General features: G+C 51.8%; 7 protein-coding genes across 7 annotated transcripts; 3 read left to right on the top strand and 4 right to left on the bottom strand.

Annotated features, from left to right (window-relative positions):
* Positions 1 to 438: 438 nt before the first annotated feature.
* DSM5745_09532 (uncharacterized protein) lies at positions 439 to 3,582 on the bottom strand (the record flags this gene model as incomplete). The annotated part of the gene is made up of 1 exon (XM_026751548.1): positions 439 to 3,582. One exon carries the CDS (start codon positions 3,580 to 3,582, stop codon positions 439 to 441), a length of 3,144 nt encoding a protein of 1,047 aa, XP_026599896.1.
* A 966-nt stretch (positions 3,583 to 4,548) lies between these two features.
* Positions 4,549 to 5,363, top strand: DSM5745_09531 (40S ribosomal protein uS13; the record flags this gene model as incomplete). The annotated part of the gene is made up of 3 exons (XM_026751547.1): positions 4,549 to 4,552; positions 4,796 to 4,961; positions 5,066 to 5,363. The coding sequence occupies 3 exons, from the start codon at positions 4,549 to 4,551 to the stop codon at positions 5,361 to 5,363; spliced, it is 468 nt and encodes a 155-aa protein (XP_026599895.1).
* A 1,016-nt stretch (positions 5,364 to 6,379) lies between these two features.
* Positions 6,380 to 8,088, bottom strand: cp3 (carboxypeptidase C PRC1; the record flags this gene model as incomplete). The annotated part of the gene is made up of 2 exons (XM_026751546.1): positions 6,380 to 7,545; positions 7,593 to 8,088. 2 exons carry the CDS (start codon positions 8,086 to 8,088, stop codon positions 6,380 to 6,382), a joined length of 1,662 nt encoding a protein of 553 aa, XP_026599894.1.
* Positions 8,089 to 8,665: 577 nt separating this feature from the next.
* DSM5745_09529 (guanine nucleotide exchange factor SDO1) lies at positions 8,666 to 9,691 on the top strand (the record flags this gene model as incomplete). Its single annotated transcript, XM_026751545.1, has 1 exon — positions 8,666 to 9,691. The coding sequence occupies one exon, from the start codon at positions 8,666 to 8,668 to the stop codon at positions 9,689 to 9,691; it is 1,026 nt and encodes a 341-aa protein (XP_026599893.1).
* Positions 9,692 to 9,933: 242 nt separating this feature from the next.
* DSM5745_09528 (tryptophan synthase) lies at positions 9,934 to 11,259 on the bottom strand (the record flags this gene model as incomplete). The annotated part of the gene is made up of 1 exon (XM_026751544.1): positions 9,934 to 11,259. One exon carries the CDS (start codon positions 11,257 to 11,259, stop codon positions 9,934 to 9,936), a length of 1,326 nt encoding a protein of 441 aa, XP_026599892.1.
* A 677-nt stretch (positions 11,260 to 11,936) lies between these two features.
* On the top strand, positions 11,937 to 12,263 carry DSM5745_09527 (uncharacterized protein; the record flags this gene model as incomplete). Its single annotated transcript, XM_026751543.1, has 1 exon — positions 11,937 to 12,263. The coding sequence occupies one exon, from the start codon at positions 11,937 to 11,939 to the stop codon at positions 12,261 to 12,263; it is 327 nt and encodes a 108-aa protein (XP_026599891.1).
* A 1,845-nt stretch (positions 12,264 to 14,108) lies between these two features.
* Positions 14,109 to 14,752, bottom strand: DSM5745_09526 (uncharacterized protein; the record flags this gene model as incomplete). The annotated part of the gene is made up of 2 exons (XM_026751542.1): positions 14,109 to 14,395; positions 14,473 to 14,752. 2 exons carry the CDS (start codon positions 14,750 to 14,752, stop codon positions 14,109 to 14,111), a joined length of 567 nt encoding a protein of 188 aa, XP_026599890.1.
* Between the last annotated feature and the right edge of the window lie 2,205 nt (positions 14,753 to 16,957).

Raw genomic sequence — 16,957 nt, 5'->3', positions numbered from 1 at the left:
TTCTTGTATATATCCGGGTTCTGCGTGTTTGGGTTCGTTAGATTCCGTTAGATTTAGACGTTAGATGGATGCATCCTAGAAAGGATGGGATAATATACCTTTGAGAGCAATTCGTCTGGGACTGGATGTTAAAAGGACTCGCGGTCAGACCACGTCGAAAGTGCGGGGAAGGTGTCCTTTGTGTCTGGGCCCCTGGGGTGGTTGCGGTTGCGGTGCCTTCCCTCGGCACAATGCAAATAAACCATCCATGATTGGCAGGACAGCCACTAGCCTGGAGATGACAATACTACACTGCGATTATTGCACGTATTTCAAAGTCCAGTCCAGCTGGAACGATGGTAGACGAAAGACAAATAATCATACATATTGACTGTAAACACCGCAGCGCGAAACAACAAACCAATTCTGCTAGTACAACGAAACTACAAGCAAAACAATCTATTCGCGAGACCCCCGCCCTCTATCCTCCTTAGTCTTCTCCCTTCCCCTGCGTTCCCTCTTAAGCTTCTCCCTGGAGCCGCTGTCCCTCCCACGATACCTATCCCTGGAGCTGTCCTCCTTCTCACGATGCCTATTCTTGGAGCTGCTTTCCTTCTCACGTTGCCTTCCCTTCCGGCGTCGCCTTTCCTTCTCGGCGTGACGCTCTGCGGCCTCCAGTTCGCTCTCCATCTCACGATGTTTATCCTCGGAACTGTCCTCCCTCTCACGTTGCCTTTCCTTGCGACGTTGCCTTTCTTCCTTCTCGGCGTGACGCTTTGCGGTCTCCAGTTCGCTCCCCGTCGGCCCATCCGCAGATAGGCCTCCATTGATCATAGCAGCGAGGTCATGTTTTGGTGGCCCGGCTATATCATGGACGTTGCCCTTCTCACGCCGTTTGTCGGCGGATAGACCTCCCTTGATCATAGTAGCAATGTCGTGTTTTGGTGGCCCGGCTGCATCAGGAGCGGTACGCTTCTCCCGCGATTCGTCGGCGGATAGACCTCCCTTGATCATAGCAGCGAGGTCATATTTCGGTGGCCCGAGTGCATCATGGGCGGTATGCTTCTCCCGCGGGTCGTCGGCGGATAGACCTCCCTTGATCATAGCTGCGAGATTGGGCCTTGATGGCCTGGCTGCATTCTGGGCGGTATGTTCTCGACTATCCTTGGTTTCTTGCCTGCGATCATCGCGCTCCAAACCTGCTTCCATTTGGACAGACCTGTTCTGATAAACAGGAAACGTAGGCTTTGGCGGCACGCTGTTATCTGCAGGGGTAGGCTTCTGGGCCTCTGGTTTCGGCTCTGTTGGTCCGCTGGCTCCCAAACCTGATGTTCTCCCAGCAAGCCTTTCTTCAGTAATTGTGCTTAAACGGCCACCCTGCCTGTGTGATGAGACCGAGCGTGTCCTAGCCCGATCACTCACACATATATCCATTCTTGAACTGTACCTGCGTAATGGGTATCGGATGAATTGAGGACTTGAAGGTGGCATCCTCCCTCTATCAGTGGCCTCAGCTGCTTCCCCAGGTGCAGCTGCGTGTGAATCTGGAGCTGGTTGATCTTGTTTCGTCTTTTTGGATGACTCCTTGTCCTCAGCATGTGCAGGTGGATGTGGTCTCTTGGGGGCCGAGCGCTTGGTCTCGGGGCTTTGAATACCCTCAGAGCTGGACTCTTCCATTTCTGGTGGAATGTAGCCGTCGGGGGCGAGTTGGAAGTGTTGAGCATCCGGAGGCTTCACTATTTCATCACGCATCCAGGGGTAGTCGCGCGCGGACTGCGGCAAGTCGCTGGTGGTAGCCCACGGCTTATGATTTTGAAGTGTTAGAACGCCCCTGCCTTCTTCCAACCACATATTGGAGACGGTATGCACGGCCTCAGCCAAGACATCCGAGGACGGATTCATAACACGTTCATAGAACAGCAGTGGTATATCTCCCTTGCACCACCATTTCGGGGGCACTTTGCACCCATCATGTTCCCTTCCTAGACTCCCCTCAACAATCAGTCCGTAGTTCGAGCTTTCATACATGCCAACTTGATAAGTGGAAGCTTCCCCAGGCTTTGCAAAGTCCCAGAAAACACGGCATGAACCCCCGTCATGGTAAATGCCCCCGAGCCAGCGATAAACGGCCGATTCATCCTGGGAAACAGCTCCTGCCCGTCGATATTTGACAGTAACGTCCTCTGTGTGCCCTAGAATCATGACCCCCAGAGGCACTGTGACAACTAGACGAGGAGGGAGTTTCAGAAAGCTCCTCTGGAGACGAACGGCATCTTCCTTAAAGCATTTCTCGCAAGGCTCGGTCCGAACAGCATCAAAAGTGCGGTCAAATAGTTCCTGCATCGTTACGCCCTCCCAATCCCTTGCATCCTCAAGGAGTGGTACGGAGTTGTGACAACCTGCCCCCTCACGCACAAGATTCTTTATACAGTCACAACTACAGGCATGATCGGCGTAGTTGATCATGAACTGGCCGAGGCCTTTCGAAACAGCATCCCAGATGGGGCGGATGGCTGCGGGGTTGTCGCCTTCGAAGTTACCCATCTCGGCTAGTATCATATTTCGAAATTGCTCTTTCAAGTCAGCGCCAGTACCTTCCGTGCACATGTCCCAGTTGACATCGCAGAGCTCTACGAAAGCTCGCTGCAGCTGGCTTGTTTGGGTATACCAGATAGGGTCTTTACGGTCGAGATTCGTAGACCCAGCATCTAGCAGCTTCCCTACTGTAATAACACAGTCCATAACATCAGAGTCTTCGCTGTAGATCGGGCCACGCCCTTTCACGGCACAGAGCTGGCCGCTACGGTCAAGAGACAGCCTGCCATCGTCATCTTCGGAGACCCGCGCCTCGGAGATTGCAGAGATTGGCCGAATCACGGTCTGCAACAGATCCTCGGGGGACGAGGCAAGAATACGCCGAGGTGGGTCACGCGAGGCAGCACTTGGGTGCCGCTCCAGTCCCGAGTATGCGATTTTGATCATTGCCCTTTGAACGGCTTCTCGCACCTGATCTCGTTCCCATCCAGGCAGATCACTTTCTCCAGCTAACTTTGCAGCATATGCAAAGTAGTTCTTGACAGCGGTATGCACATGGAACTTGGGATCGGACGGATAAAGTGCCTGCTCCACGTATAAGTCGGTCCACAGTTTTGGTGCCTGCGCGGGTCGTAAAAACTCATCACCAGTACGATGAAACCCGGATGGAAGATCAGGAAAGTTTCGACTAATAGGCAAGTACCATAGTCTCGTGTTCTGGTCTATTGGGATTCTTGTAAAGTCGAGCAGTCGGGGGCCAGCATCCCGCGTGCAGGCATCAAACTCTTGGAAAGACTCGGGCCGGTGATGCTCCGCCGTGTAGTACATGAGCTTTTGAATAGCGAAATCATATTCCGCTACCCTTGCAAACCCAAGATTAATATCAAAACCCCAGAAGTAGTAATCATACCAGCGCTTGTAATCTGCCTTGTGTGCCCGTCCAAAATGCGCGAGCTTTTTGGTTTTCAAGAACCTCCAGTCGACGGGGTGATGTGGCAAAACATCCAAGTTGAACCTGCGCCCGTATTCGGCTTCGTATGGAGGGTTTGCATAGGTATAGTTGTTCATATTGGGCAATGGAATCATAAATTTCCCGCAGCATCTGATCAACAGGAAGAAGTGGGAGAGAGGCGTGTACGGATTGTGCAAGGACCCATTTCAAGACGAGAGAGTTTCAAACAACAATATGTTCGAGTATGCAGCCTCGCTTTGCCTGAGGGCACCGACGACAAAGAATGCTCATTCTCAGAGATCTGACCCTGGGGTGCCTAAAAAAAGCAGCCCACAGCCGACAGGCCTGAAAGAACAAGTGAAAGGTAAAATTGTTCATTTTTTCCGAGAGATCAGGTATGGATTCATGGCGATCATAGGCCACGGGCAGGCCACAGGCATGAACCACATAGTGTCAGATTGTGGCATCCTTTGTCCACAGTGGCTACCGGCGGTCGTCGACAGTTGCATCAATGGCTGCATGGTGGGAAGGATTTCCCTCAAACAAAGACCGCTAGGTGAGACTCGACATTTCTTAGCAAGATCCACTCCATCAGAGTCTAGTCAAGGAGGAGAGCCAATGCATGGTGCCATCTCAAGCAACCCTTGCGGTAAATGGTGGTGGTCGTTATAGAGATGCAACGTCTCGTCGCGTCAACTATGATATTAGTCTAATAGCAAAGACCGAATAAGTCGAAGTACAAGTACAGGCTTTGACAGCTGGGACAAAGATTTTGGTATCCTGCAGTTCACGCAATGAGACCAGCTTTGAGTGCTGCTGTTGGTGACTGTTTATGCCTCGAGCATAAATCAAATTAGTCAGGAGGCTTAGTGAGAGAAGAAAGCTGTCACATGATAGACTAGCTGTATTCGACCTAGCGCGTGGTCAAGCGAGCCCTCCAAGCGACCATTCCTGACTCGGTTAATCCGATCCCACAACGGGCGAGCAAAGTTGAAGCCGCCAGAGCCCTCGATTTAACCTCCTTCTCACACCTCTCGCTGTCGACAATCAACTCGCGATCCCGTTCGCGCCCATCGCCCATCATGTGTACGTGCTACATCTGGCATTCCTTTCCTGCTCTATCCTGCCCATTCGGCTGCTCTTCTCGCTCTGCTCGACTGTTCTGCGAAAAATGGAATTTGGTTGATTTCGGGGGAGGATTTTGAAAATCGGCAGCAGCACCGCACAGAACAGAACAGACAGCGAGATGATTGCGAATTTTCACACACAAAAATTATTCAACGCAACTGGATGGCAAGGGAATCAGGCTGACTGGGTTTCTTCATACAGCGCTCGTGTCCGGCGAGAAGACGAACTTCCAGTACATCCTTCGTCTGCTCAACACCAATGTTGACGGCAAGGAGAAGATCATGTACGCCTTGACTCAGGTCAAGGGTGTCGGTCGCCGTTACTCCAACTTGGTCTGCAAGAAGGCCGATGTTGACCTCAACAAGCGGTATGTCTACGGCTTTTCTCCAACGCACAACGCACCCATCCAATCATTCCATCCACAACCCAGCAAGAAAACTCCGAAAATCATCTAATAAGTTCCTTCTACAGTGCTGGTGAACTCACCACCGAAGAGCTCGAGCGCATTGTCACCATCCTCCAGAACCCCACCCAGTACAAGATCCCCAGCTGGTTCCTGAACAGACAGCGCGACATCGTCGACGGCAAGGACTACCAGGTCCTCTCCAACGGTCTCGACAGCAAGTACCGTGAGGATCTCGAGCGCCTCAAGAAGATCCGCTCCCACCGCGGTCTCCGTCACTACTGGGGTCTCCGTGTCCGTGGTCAGCACACCAAGACCACCGGTCGCCGTGGTCGCACCGTCGGTGTCAGCAAGAAGAAGGGATAAGGGTATGCGCAAATCGATCTCTTATACTTTCCTTTTTTGCTGGGTTGTGCTGCTGGGTATCGGGATGCATGTTGGTGTGTTTTTAACGAAATACCAAGGGTATCTGGTGTCGAATATGGACGCGGCCGGACCCGGAAAATGAAAAGATTCATACCAATTCGAATGAAAAAATAAGATCAACCCGCCTTCTGTCTTCAGTAGCCTGCGAGTAGGTCTGCCTTCCTGTAGCTCGGGCCTAGACATGGCCTTTCTAGGTCCTTCGTTGGTGTCAGTCGAGTCAAGCACTTCATGATCGTCGTCTTGAAGCGTACTCCGTGAAGGACGAACTTGCCACCGTCACTTCGCTGCCATCAGCTCCGTAATATGTATCTTGGCCCTCGAGTGGCCCTCGAGTACTAGCAATCACGAACGAATGATCTTCGCCTCCGCATTCACATAGCAGAGGTTGCTTATCGCCGGCCTGATCCTTATCAAGGGACAGACCTGACTCTTATCAACACATTCGAAAGACAGATGCGAATCATTATCATCAACCCCGCTATAGAATGTCGATTCCATGCATTTACGGGCTTTGCTCGCCGCAAAAAGTCCCTTTGGTGGAGTATACCTATCCCTGCAATTCGTTATTAAAGGTATTTTCAGTGACTTTCACCCATCTGTCAGTTGTCAATCTACCCTGTACCCATCACCCCAGTAACTTTGTCTCTCGACGAGGTTTGCAAGGGATTAATGCTCGAGTAGATCATTAATCTCTTGCCCACAAATCAAGACTACAGTGTTGTAGATGTATCCATTTATATATCTACGTCTTTATTTGGAGCACATACCAAGATAGTCTATATTAGAGAAAAGACTAGTCGTACAATGCAAGTATAGAAAAAACCAAAGGTCTGAGAAATAGCATATTCGCATTGAGAAAGCACCAAACAACTATAACAAGGAAATCATGTTCTGAAGCACTAAAAGAAAACTAAAGCATATTCGGCCGGCGTGAGATCTATAGAGTCGCGTCTAATCTAGAACCACTCACCACCGAGCCAACGGTTGAAGAACTCGAGAGAAGCTTCAGGCTGGTCCATGGGGACCATGTGGCCACCGCCAAAGAGACGCATGAAGGTGAAGTTGCCGTGGGACTTGACCTGGCCAATCTTCTTGCCGGTGTGCTCGTTGTCGACGATCTTGAGGTCCTCAAGGGAAGCAGCGGCGAACTCTTTGTGGCCGGGCCATTCAAGAGCCTCGGCCCAGGCCTTGTTTCCAAGCCAGTTGCAGATGAAGTCAGCATCACCAGCGTAGATGAGGACAGGGATCTGCTCAAGGATGCCGGGAACAAGACGGTGGAAAGGCTTCATCCAGTCACCGTGGAAGAGGAAGTTGCGGTTGATGTCGAAGTTGCAGGAGTCATAGCCACTGACTTCGGCACCGACAGCCGCAATGACTTCGGGCTTGTTCAGGTACTCGGTGACGTAGTCCATACCCTTGTAGCAGAGGCTGGTGCCGGGATCGCAATCGGTGCGAACGTCGTAAACATTGCGTCCGGTGCGCTGGTAAGGAGCGAGAAGGGCGTTATTACAGTAGATAGAGGCAGGAACACAGACCCAAGCACTCTCACTGCTGTAGCAAGACTCAATCATAGACTGGCACCGGCCCAGGGCATTGTCCATGGACTGGCAGCTAGCCTCATCCAAAACGGCGGGGTAGCCACCGTCACCGCAGGCCATGGGGCGGTAGTATTCGTACTGGGTGAGACCATCGGTCAGACCGTTACCAATGAGGACGGACTTGAGGTTGATGTTGCGCTTCTGGTGAGAAAGAATCTCAGAAGTGAAAACGGGAATGTAGTGGCCAGCGTAGGATTCTCCAGCAATGTGGAAGTCCTGCTCAGCATACTCAGGGAACTGCTTGAAGAAGAGGGTTAGCAAGGCGTAGACGTCCTTGCCAGCAGCGACAGTGTCGCTAACAGCGCTGCCGCTGTAAGAGTAGCCAACGTTGACGGGCTGGTCCAAAAAGATCACGGAAGCGTTGGCGTTCCAAGAGTAAGGGTTGTAGACTGGCTTGGCGTTCTTGTCGATACTGCTGGGGCCAAGCTCCATGAAGAGACCAGTAAGAGATGAGCAGCCAGGGCCACCGTTCAACCACAGGACAACAGGGTCGTTCTTGGGGTCATTTCGAGACTCAAAGAACCCTTCTAGCAGTTAGCACACACTCTAGCAAATACAGACAACCACTTACAGTAAAACAGATGCTTATCATTCTCGTTATCATCCAGATAGCCAGTGTACTGCTTCACATCGGGGTCGATGCCAAGAGAAGCCGGGTCGGTCTTCTTGATCCTCAGATCATAAGCCTCAAGCTTACCCTCAATCTCCCTCTCCTTCTCACCATTCTCACCAGTCACCCAGACGCTCTGAACATCAGCACCACGAACAATGTGGTCCCAGTGCGAGTCAGGGCGGCGGGTGTGCTTCTTCGGCAGAGAGAAGACAGGGTTGTGGTCAAGAGACTGGGGGAAAGCATCGGCAACCTCCTCCCAGAGATCACGAGCCTCGTCAGAAAGAGTCTTAAGATGTTCCTGGAAAGCCTCGAGAGGCTTGTTCAGTTTGGGCAGGTTCTCCTGCACGGCGTCCTGGAAGGTGTTTCCGAAGTCCTGCAGACCGCCGAGGACCTGCTGGGCCGGTGTAGCGGCAGCGGCCGCTCCGACCAGCAATGTAGCTGGGAGAACTCTCATATTGATGATCGTATGACACGATGATTGAAGCAGATGTCAGATGGAATGGATGAAAGGGAAAAGAGCCGAGATGATGGTACACCCAGGCAGCCGAGGACCTTCGTAGGCAGGGAGCTTATCAGCAATGGGGCCAAACAAAGAGATGACGGCAGGTGACAACAAAGAGGAAACACTTACGAAAATCCAACTGTATACCCTGAAAGAAGCAGCTAGCAAACCAGCTACTCACTGACAAGATACAAGATGAGGAGAAAGAAGCAGCAAGGTGAGGAGAGATGGAGATGGAGGGCCGGGTGAGGAGGCCCGGGCGGTGGCAGGCGATGACGCTGATAGCAACCAAGGGGAGGCAGCCAATCAGGGCACGACCCACAGATAGCGCAGTCACGGGGTACTTGGAGTCACGCTGAGTCATCTACGGGACAGGGCCCACAGCATGTGACGTCGATTATCGATACTGGCCGCCGGGCACGAATTTATCGTCCGCAGCGCGAAGAGATATTTATCCCGCTTGTACAAAATCAAACAAACCCTCAACCGATAGAATCGACATTCCCTCGACCCGCTCGGCACCGCCAAAATGCCCATCAACCAACCCTCAAACCAAATAAAATTCACAAACGTCTCAGTCGTGCGCCTCAAAAAGGGCAAAAAGCGCTTCGAACTAGCCTGCTACAAGAACAAACTCCTAGAATACCGCTCCGGCGCCGAAAAAGACCTCGACAATGTCCTCCAAGTCCCCACGATCTTCCTCTCCGTCTCAAAAGCGCAGACCGCCCCCGCCGCAGAAATAACGAAGGCCTTTGGCGCCGGCACGCCCGCCGACGAAATCAGAGAGGAAATCCTGCGCAAGGGCGAGGTGCAAGTGGGCGAGCGTGAACGGAAGGAAATCGCAGAGCGCATCGAGAAGGAAGTGCTGGATATTGTTTCCGGACGGCTGATTGATCCGACGACGAAGCGGGTCTACACACCGGGGATGATTTCCAAGGCGCTGGATCAGTTGACGGCGGCGAGTGGGCAGTTACAGCAGCAGCAGGCGGCACAGAATGGAGAGGGTACAGAGGGCGATGAGGATGCAGGGGCACCGGCGCAGCCGAGGAAACCGTTGTGGACGGGCGTGAACCCGAATAAGTCGGCGAAGAGTTTGGCGCTTGAGGCAATGAAGGCGCTTATCGCTTGGCAGCCCATTCCGGTTATGAGGGCGCGGATGCGTCTTCGGGTTACTTGTCCTGTATCACTGCTCAAGCAGAGCGTCAAGTCTGCGGCGCCCGCTGGGTCAAATAACAAGGAGAAGGAGGCGCCGTCCGGTGGCGGCTCGAAGAACAAAAAGGGTGGGAAGGGGAAGAAGGGTGCTCGTCGTGGCGACGACTCTGAGTCTGAGGGGGAGGGTGCGCCGGTACAGCCGAAGGGACCGAGCAACGTCAAAGATAAGATCCTTAGCTTCATTGAATCCGTCGAGTCGCAGGATATTGCCAGCGATGAATGGGAGGTTGTCGGTTTTGCGGAACCTGGTGCGTTCAAGGGTCTAAATGAGTTCGTTGGCAATGAGACACGGGGCCGAGGACGAGTGGAGGTTTTGGATATGGCGGTTACTCATGAGGACTAAAATGTTGTGGATGAATGTATGGATGGATAGATGACTCTATTGGAACGACTGATGATAGAATTACGCATGACCTGCATCAAAACAAAAAACTCGTGTATATAGCTAACAATGCACAAAGCCAACCCCATACTTGTAACAGAACACCAGCAGAGACAGACCAGTAAGCAAATTCCCAGCCAACGCCAAACCCGCAAGCAAGAGCTGATTGAACGCCATACCAGAGTTCAACAGCAGAGGATATCCTACCCCGAAACAAGCAGCACAACATCCTTACCAGCGCCCAGCTCCCTCGCAAGTCTCACAGTCTCCAAGACGGCATGGCCGGTCGCCAAACCCGGCACAATCCCCTCACTCTCAGCCAGAATCCTCAAACCCTGTACAGCCTCCTCACTCGATGCCGTAACCGTCTCCAACCGCCCGATATCCTTCCAATGCGCCAACTCAGGCCCTGCGCACTGGAAGTTCAGATCTGGGGAAATGGAATGCGAAGGGAGGATCTGGCCATTCTCGTCTTGAAGCAGGAGAGTCTTGCACCCGTACATGACGCCCACTGAGCCGTGGGTTAATGGAGCTGCATCGGAGGCTTCGACTGCTATGAGGCGCACACTTGGGTCGGAAATGAACGGGGCGAACATGCCTAGGGCAGCGGCGCCCGATGGACCGGTGGCAGAGACGAGGGCCGAAGGCCTGAATGCCTTGCCGGGTGGTTTGGCGACGCAGTTCCTGATCTCCTGGCCTAGTAGAGATTGGAAGGTGCGGGTGATGGTTGGGAGTGGATGGGGACCAACAGTGCCGGTAGTGATATGGTAGGTCGAGTCAAGGCGTGTCAGTGAGTAGCGCAGGGCTTCATTTGCTGCCGCTCGGAGCGTGCCACTACCGTCGTTTTTGATCGTGCATTGCACACTGATCACATTCGCACCGAGCCGTTTCATCTCCTTGACGCCGTCGGGCTGTGCGGCGATATCAGAGGAACCCATGAGGATTGTGCATTTGATATTCATGCGCGCGCACATAGTGGCACACACAAGACCGTGTCCCGCAAGCGCGCAGTCCATGGCAATCTCCGTCTTTCCGACATAACGGGCGAAGAGGATCTGGCCTACGATGTTGCGTGTTTGATAGCTGGCGTAAGGATTGAGGTCCTCGCGTTTCAGCCAGATATTCGCCCCACCAACGGCCTGGGTCAGGTTCTGGGCTAAATGAAGAGGACTGGGGCGAATAAGGGGGCAGGCAGAAAAGTCTGCCCAGAAACTGTCGTCTGAGATGATGCTGTGGAATACACTGGGGAGATCAAGCAGGAGGCTCATCTGCAACTCTGGAGCGAATTGGCCGCCAAATCGCCCAAAGCGTGTTGGGCTATCAACGGCAGGTATTTCGATGTGATGCCTAGTCCATGATGGAACGTTCAGGAAATCCGCGAGGCCCAAATTGAGGTTGTCAATGAGCAGCCTTGAGTATTTCTCTTTGGGTACACGCGGAATGACTTGTCTGTCCTCTTTGCCCCGTTTCCACCGAGCTTGGTAACGATAATTTCGAGAGCGGATACGGGGTTTGGCCGTCACAGGCATGTTGGAGGGGTGCAATGATTCAGATAAGTATATGGCGAGAATGCAGTGTCGGCTGCTATAGAGGTGGGCAAAGTGCGGCTGAGTACGGGATAGAAGATCAATTCAAGAAGTTCACGTACGCCAGAGGATTTATATGTTTCTTTCCCGGCTTCCTTTTTCCTTCTCGTGTACGAACAGCGAGGCCAAAGGTGTCTTCCAATCACCCATTAGGAAACATCCGAGCTCAGCATGAACTTAGCATGCCACGCCGGTGACGCCATCCCTCTCCATAGACCAGCGAATAACCTTTATTGCTCACCTGCATGATCTCCAGACTTTGATTGAAGAACTAGCACATGAACAAGGTTCGAGATTGCCTCACCTGTCTCAAGAGTGTGAAGCCCGGGTGATCGGAGCGATGGATATGCAGCATCGACGGCGGTCAAAGCACATAGTCACAGCACATGGTCAAGGCACATGATAGCCCTAAAGGCCAGGGTCAGTAGGACTGCGAATGGAGCAGTGACTGCAGGGTTCCGCTAGAGCATGGTCCATAGCACCCTACCCAGGTGCTCGGGTTAAGAGATCCATATCCCACGATGTTGATCCGATGTAAAAAAGATCGTGGTGGCTCTATGATCGACGGTACACGCAGAACGATGACTCGACCTGGTTCCTTTTGTGCATAGTATGCAGGGATGGACATGACCGTGCAGGATTTTGGCAATGAGCCTGTAAATGCGAACCCAAAATTCAGTGCCGATACTGTAATCAATGATGAAGTTCATCCTCTTCAAGACTTCATTGCAGAGATTGCCGAGGTATTGCTGACTCGTCATAGCTTGAGGAGAGTCGAGACCACTAGCTTCACCGAGAGCACAATGCAGGCCACCCAGAAAGGCAGCGGGGAAAGGAAACTTGGAGAATGGAATAGACTTGGCGATAAAGAGGAAGCCGTCAACAAGGACAAAGTACCGGGCACAGAGTGCTTTATGGAGGATGTCGGCAAGAAGTGGCCCAGGTGATCTGTAGAAAAAGCAAAGAAACACCCTTAAACAGGTGCCTCGAACCGTCGGTTGGGGCTTCATTGTTGACGAAGCCACGAGCATGGTTCCACATCATCACCCTTCAAAAATTAGGATTTCGAGGGCATACAGCATGGGAATGAGTTCCAGGATGCTCTCCGTGACTCCACTGCCAGGCGAACATTGCTGCTTGCAGGCTGCAGCATCCGAGTACATATTGCTTTTTCCCGACACCGCAACTCACAGTGTGCTAGGAGAGATCATCTCAGGTGTCCGGAGTAGTATTTCGACCGTCCATGCCGGGACAAACTATCGATGGATGATCTTCGTGCCATGCAGCTGGGCGAGCTTGGGATCTAGAACTCGTGAAAAATGTACTGTCGACGATCGTACGCGGATCATGCTATGCAGGAGAGAATGTTTCCCGGAATTGATAGTGCTACGGAGTAGTAAAGGTCAGTAACCTACTATGCGCCGAGAAAAGCCTGAAGATCCGGCCGCAGCCTTACCTGGACCAGAGAGTACCTTGAGGGGGTCAAGGTTGATTCGGATATCATGATTCATGTTTTCGCGCCAAATCCAGCAATAGCATTGTTGTTCGTTCTTGTCCCAGCTTCAAGTCTTATGCTTCAAGCCTTGATGACGCTGGTGATAGACTGCGCTGTCGACAGGATCTGCGAGTCTGCAACCCATTCTTCCAGGCTGCGCACTGGACAGCTTCAATGGTGAAGTCGGCGCATATAGATGATCCGTGCGAGCTGAGTTAGAGTTGCCTAAAAGCTAACTAGCTGTATAATTGCGAGATTTCTTTTCTGATAGCCGAAGCAAGGTCGACGTCGCAGGAGGATGTGGCTCTTGCACGGTCTGCAAAAGCAGCTGCGGTACGATGCCTCGTCGCCCTCAGACTGAGACCGAGGATGCATGGTTGCAGATAGGAAACGCAAGAACCGCAGTTCATGTTGATAACCATTTTGCCGGTTTCAAGGTGGAATCAATCGCTGCGGTCGCCGGCAACTCTTCGGTGATGGTGGTGTTGAGACCTCAGTCATGGTGGAGAATGCGCGAGCTGGAGGCTTCGGCCGGGTCCGAGCGCCTGAAGTGTAAAGTCAATTCGGTACTTCCGTCGCAGATAGAGACTAGGAGAGAGAGAAAAGTCCGGAGTTCAGACTCAGGTCAGAATCACAGTTCCTGTTTCAGGTTCCTCAAGTTTCAAGAGAGAATTTTCGGTTTCAAGAAGCTCAGACGCGCGGTTCATGGCAGGACTTGTCTGGTGACGCCTTCTGAAACGACCCTATCAATCCCATACAATTAGGCTTTTCGCTGGAAGATTCAAGTTAATCCAACACTCGTTCGATTTCCACATGGCATATAGTCATACTTTGTCATTATGGGCTTGGCGCATGGTTGTACAGACTTTGTTGAATGATTCTGATGTATATCTAGCCTGAAAGCTACAGTAGTACACCATGCCCGATCTCCAGCGATGTTTTGATCTGGCTGACTTGAGTAAACTTATTCGTAAACGGTCATAAGGACCTCATGGTTTCAACGCCGAATGCATATTCGCTGCAAACAAAAAAAGACGATGCAAGAACAGGACAATGAAAAAAGTACCAAAGATAAAAGATATCCCACAAGCACTGCTTGAATGTTGGTTGTTTCCCCTCGAATCGGACGATGAGCGCGATAAGCAGGAACCCAGATTCTGTCAGTAGATCCTTGCCACCGGCTAAAAATAGGTCCTATAAGGAGGATGGAAGAAGATATCGAACTAGGTCGAGATGATGGCCGTGACGGGCGTAATAAAGGTCTTCTCAGAAGGTGTTTTGAAATGGCAAGGTAGATTTATGAACAGATCTGTACAGCGTTCAACGCATGTGATAGATCGTCCGGGGCGAACGGCGAGGGCATACCCTTTGTCGGTAAGGCCGACGTGGTACCCGATCGAATGTGCGGCGCGGTATTGCGGATGGGTTCCTTGGATTTTATTGGGGAGTCGTCTTCAAGAGGATCGAGGAAGAGCGTCATTGTTGAGTCGCTGAAGCTTTCTGGATCAACAGCGGTGATGGAAGACAAGGATGCAGTTGCCTGTCGATCTTGGATGAATTCGTCATGGTAGGCCGCCGGCGTCGCTGGTGATTGGTTAGCGAGTTGACCTCAACATAAGCCTTGGAATAAGGCAAGAGGCTTTGGCTGAGGCGGTACAAACCTTCACTAGACAGATGCACCCCTGGTAACCTGGGCCGGGCCTGGTCTGGAACTGGGTCGGCATCCTCCCGGGATCGTAGATAAGTAGATAGTCCGGCAGGGTCGTACAAGGTGAAAGTGATAGATCCGGGGAGCGCGGACGATCTTCCTGGGCTTTTTCGAACGACCACGCAGCCAGTCGCTTCTGGTGTTCCTTGTCGAATGGGCCCTTGAATTTCGATGGGGGAATCTCGCCTCGCCTGTAGTATACGATCTTGATTCCGGTGTCGGACGCGTTGCATTTGTTCCTCCCAAACAGCTTTCGTAACTTCTCGCGGAGACTCATCTTGGCGGAATCGGAAAGGTTCTAGGAAGGGAGTCGGCAGGGATGGCTCAGCAATTCGGTGTGGAGTGGAGGAGCGTCCTCGTTGAGCGATACGTCACAGCGGCAGAGGCCCTCCCAGCAAGGGGATTAGGACAGACGATGTGCGAGCACAGACAACAATCGAGAATCCGAACGGACCTTGGTATCATCGTTCGCAAAGGGCGTGGGTGCAGAAAGGTGGAAGGTGGAGGGTTATTGAGGAGGGAGGAGGAAAGAAGGAGGAAGGGAGGAAGAGGAAAGAGAAGTGAAGTCGAAGCAAGCCGGAGACGACTCAGACGAGGCAAGTCTCAAGAGGCTTAGAGAACTGTGTTGATTTGTGCAATAATGGGTATTATCGAATATTCACCCCCACACCAATCAATAAATACGGAATGATTGGAATCAGTGAAAGCGAGGCTGGGTCTGTTGGGGATTAATTATACAGGCCAATGGAGCTGCACTCGATGGGGAAAGAGTCGAGGCTGTTGATTGGCATCCGACTAAATGCCGTTTTGACCCCCCGCCGTTGCGCTTGACCCCAAGATCAAACTGTAGACTGTGAGAGACTTATCGTCGTCATAATCCCGCTGATCGGGAACCCGGTTGGATCCGGTGAAGGAGGCCGCTGCAGGAATTATGCACTCCCACGTCCAGCTCACCAAAAGCAATATCCCTGCATTGCGACGTGGAGGAAGAGGAGAGACTGAAGAGACTTAAATGTGTCTCTCCAGACTCCCGCATCCTGGGGATTATGGTGACATGGTCACTTCCAGCGAATAAAAGCAGCGCTGCTGGGTTACATCCGATTATCGCTTCTCCAGAGTCTAACCGTGGTCGCGCTGTTACTGTTAGGGCTCCAGGCTTACCAACCTTGCTCTCTAGTTCCTGGCAGGGCTTCTTTCTGCCGGAAGGGGCAGGTCTACCACTATCCAAGGTCGTCACCACTATCATCAGCATCATGGATACCTGAATTTCTCGATTCCGAGCTGCTGCAGCGAATGCTTCCAGAAGGGCCACTAAGCCTCTCGATCGGCGAGCCACTTTGACCCCTCAGGCGAAGGATCCAGTGCACGCCGTCTCTCTTGGCGAGGCTAATTGTCGTGATTGTCACCAGGATGGGCCGATGCCAGATGTCAGTTAGCAGATGGCCAAAGTATCGCAAAGCAACCTTATTCTTCATTTACCTAGGTACCTGGTAGCCGGTCACGGTCTCGGATACAGATTCCATTGATAAGTATGTTCGCCACAGTGTCCTCAACCTCCAAGTCTCGCTCCACCGGTCGGCACGCTTGTTCCGTGAGATACCGGAAAGTCGAGATCAACGACGACTTCACCGTCATCTTCATTCCTCACTTGGGCCCTCAATGACGTCTATACTCGATGAAAGAAACAGAGCCCGGCTTGCCTTCAGCTATTTGCCCTGTAATTGGACAGCTAAGCTACAGATCAAAGGCTGTTGTTTGAATAAGTTAATAACACTGATGCCCAACCTTCAGTAGCATGCAGATTACGACGTTCGAAAGCAACCAGGTAAACTACCTCGAATGTATAAACTTCAAGGGACTTATGCCTGGTTATAAAACCTCAATGTCTCAATCAAAATTGTATCATAGAAAGTGTAGGTTGACCGGAGTCCCTTAATAGAGTTGTTCATTGCCCGGAGATATATATACCGTAGCACAAGTCCGTAAGAAAACCAGAATTTCCTTGATGATGATTATGCCAGCACTTTCAAATAAGCATAAACATTGCTACTTTTGAGCTACCAGGGCAAATATTGAACTTCTGCCTTGTTGTTTCTATCACGGCCTACCCACTCTGTGCTCACATTATAGGGCATCCGAACCTGTCTGAAGCTATTGCTCCTATCCATATAGCGGTGATGTCATCGGCATGGCTCATACTAAAAATGAGCGAAAAAGAACAATAGCACCACATGAACTACTACAGTCCTGATAGGCTTGCTTACTGTTAGGCATATCAAATCTAGTCGATACTCTATACTTGTAGTTCTAGTACTGCTCAGACGGCCAGACGCTGGACTGGACTGCCTTAAGCGGAGTGGCTTGACCGGTGTCGAGCTAGGGCTGCACGCTGCAAGAAATCGTCGCTTAATTAAGAATCTGGAGTAGTCTATCTGCAA

The sequence above is a fragment of the Aspergillus mulundensis genome (genome assembly GCF_003369625.1).
Source record: "Aspergillus mulundensis strain DSM 5745 chromosome Unknown scaffold_12, whole genome shotgun sequence".
In the NCBI taxonomy this organism is placed as follows: Eukaryota; Fungi; Ascomycota; class Eurotiomycetes; order Eurotiales; family Aspergillaceae; genus Aspergillus; species Aspergillus mulundensis.
This window is presented reverse-complemented; position numbering and strand designations above follow the sequence as displayed.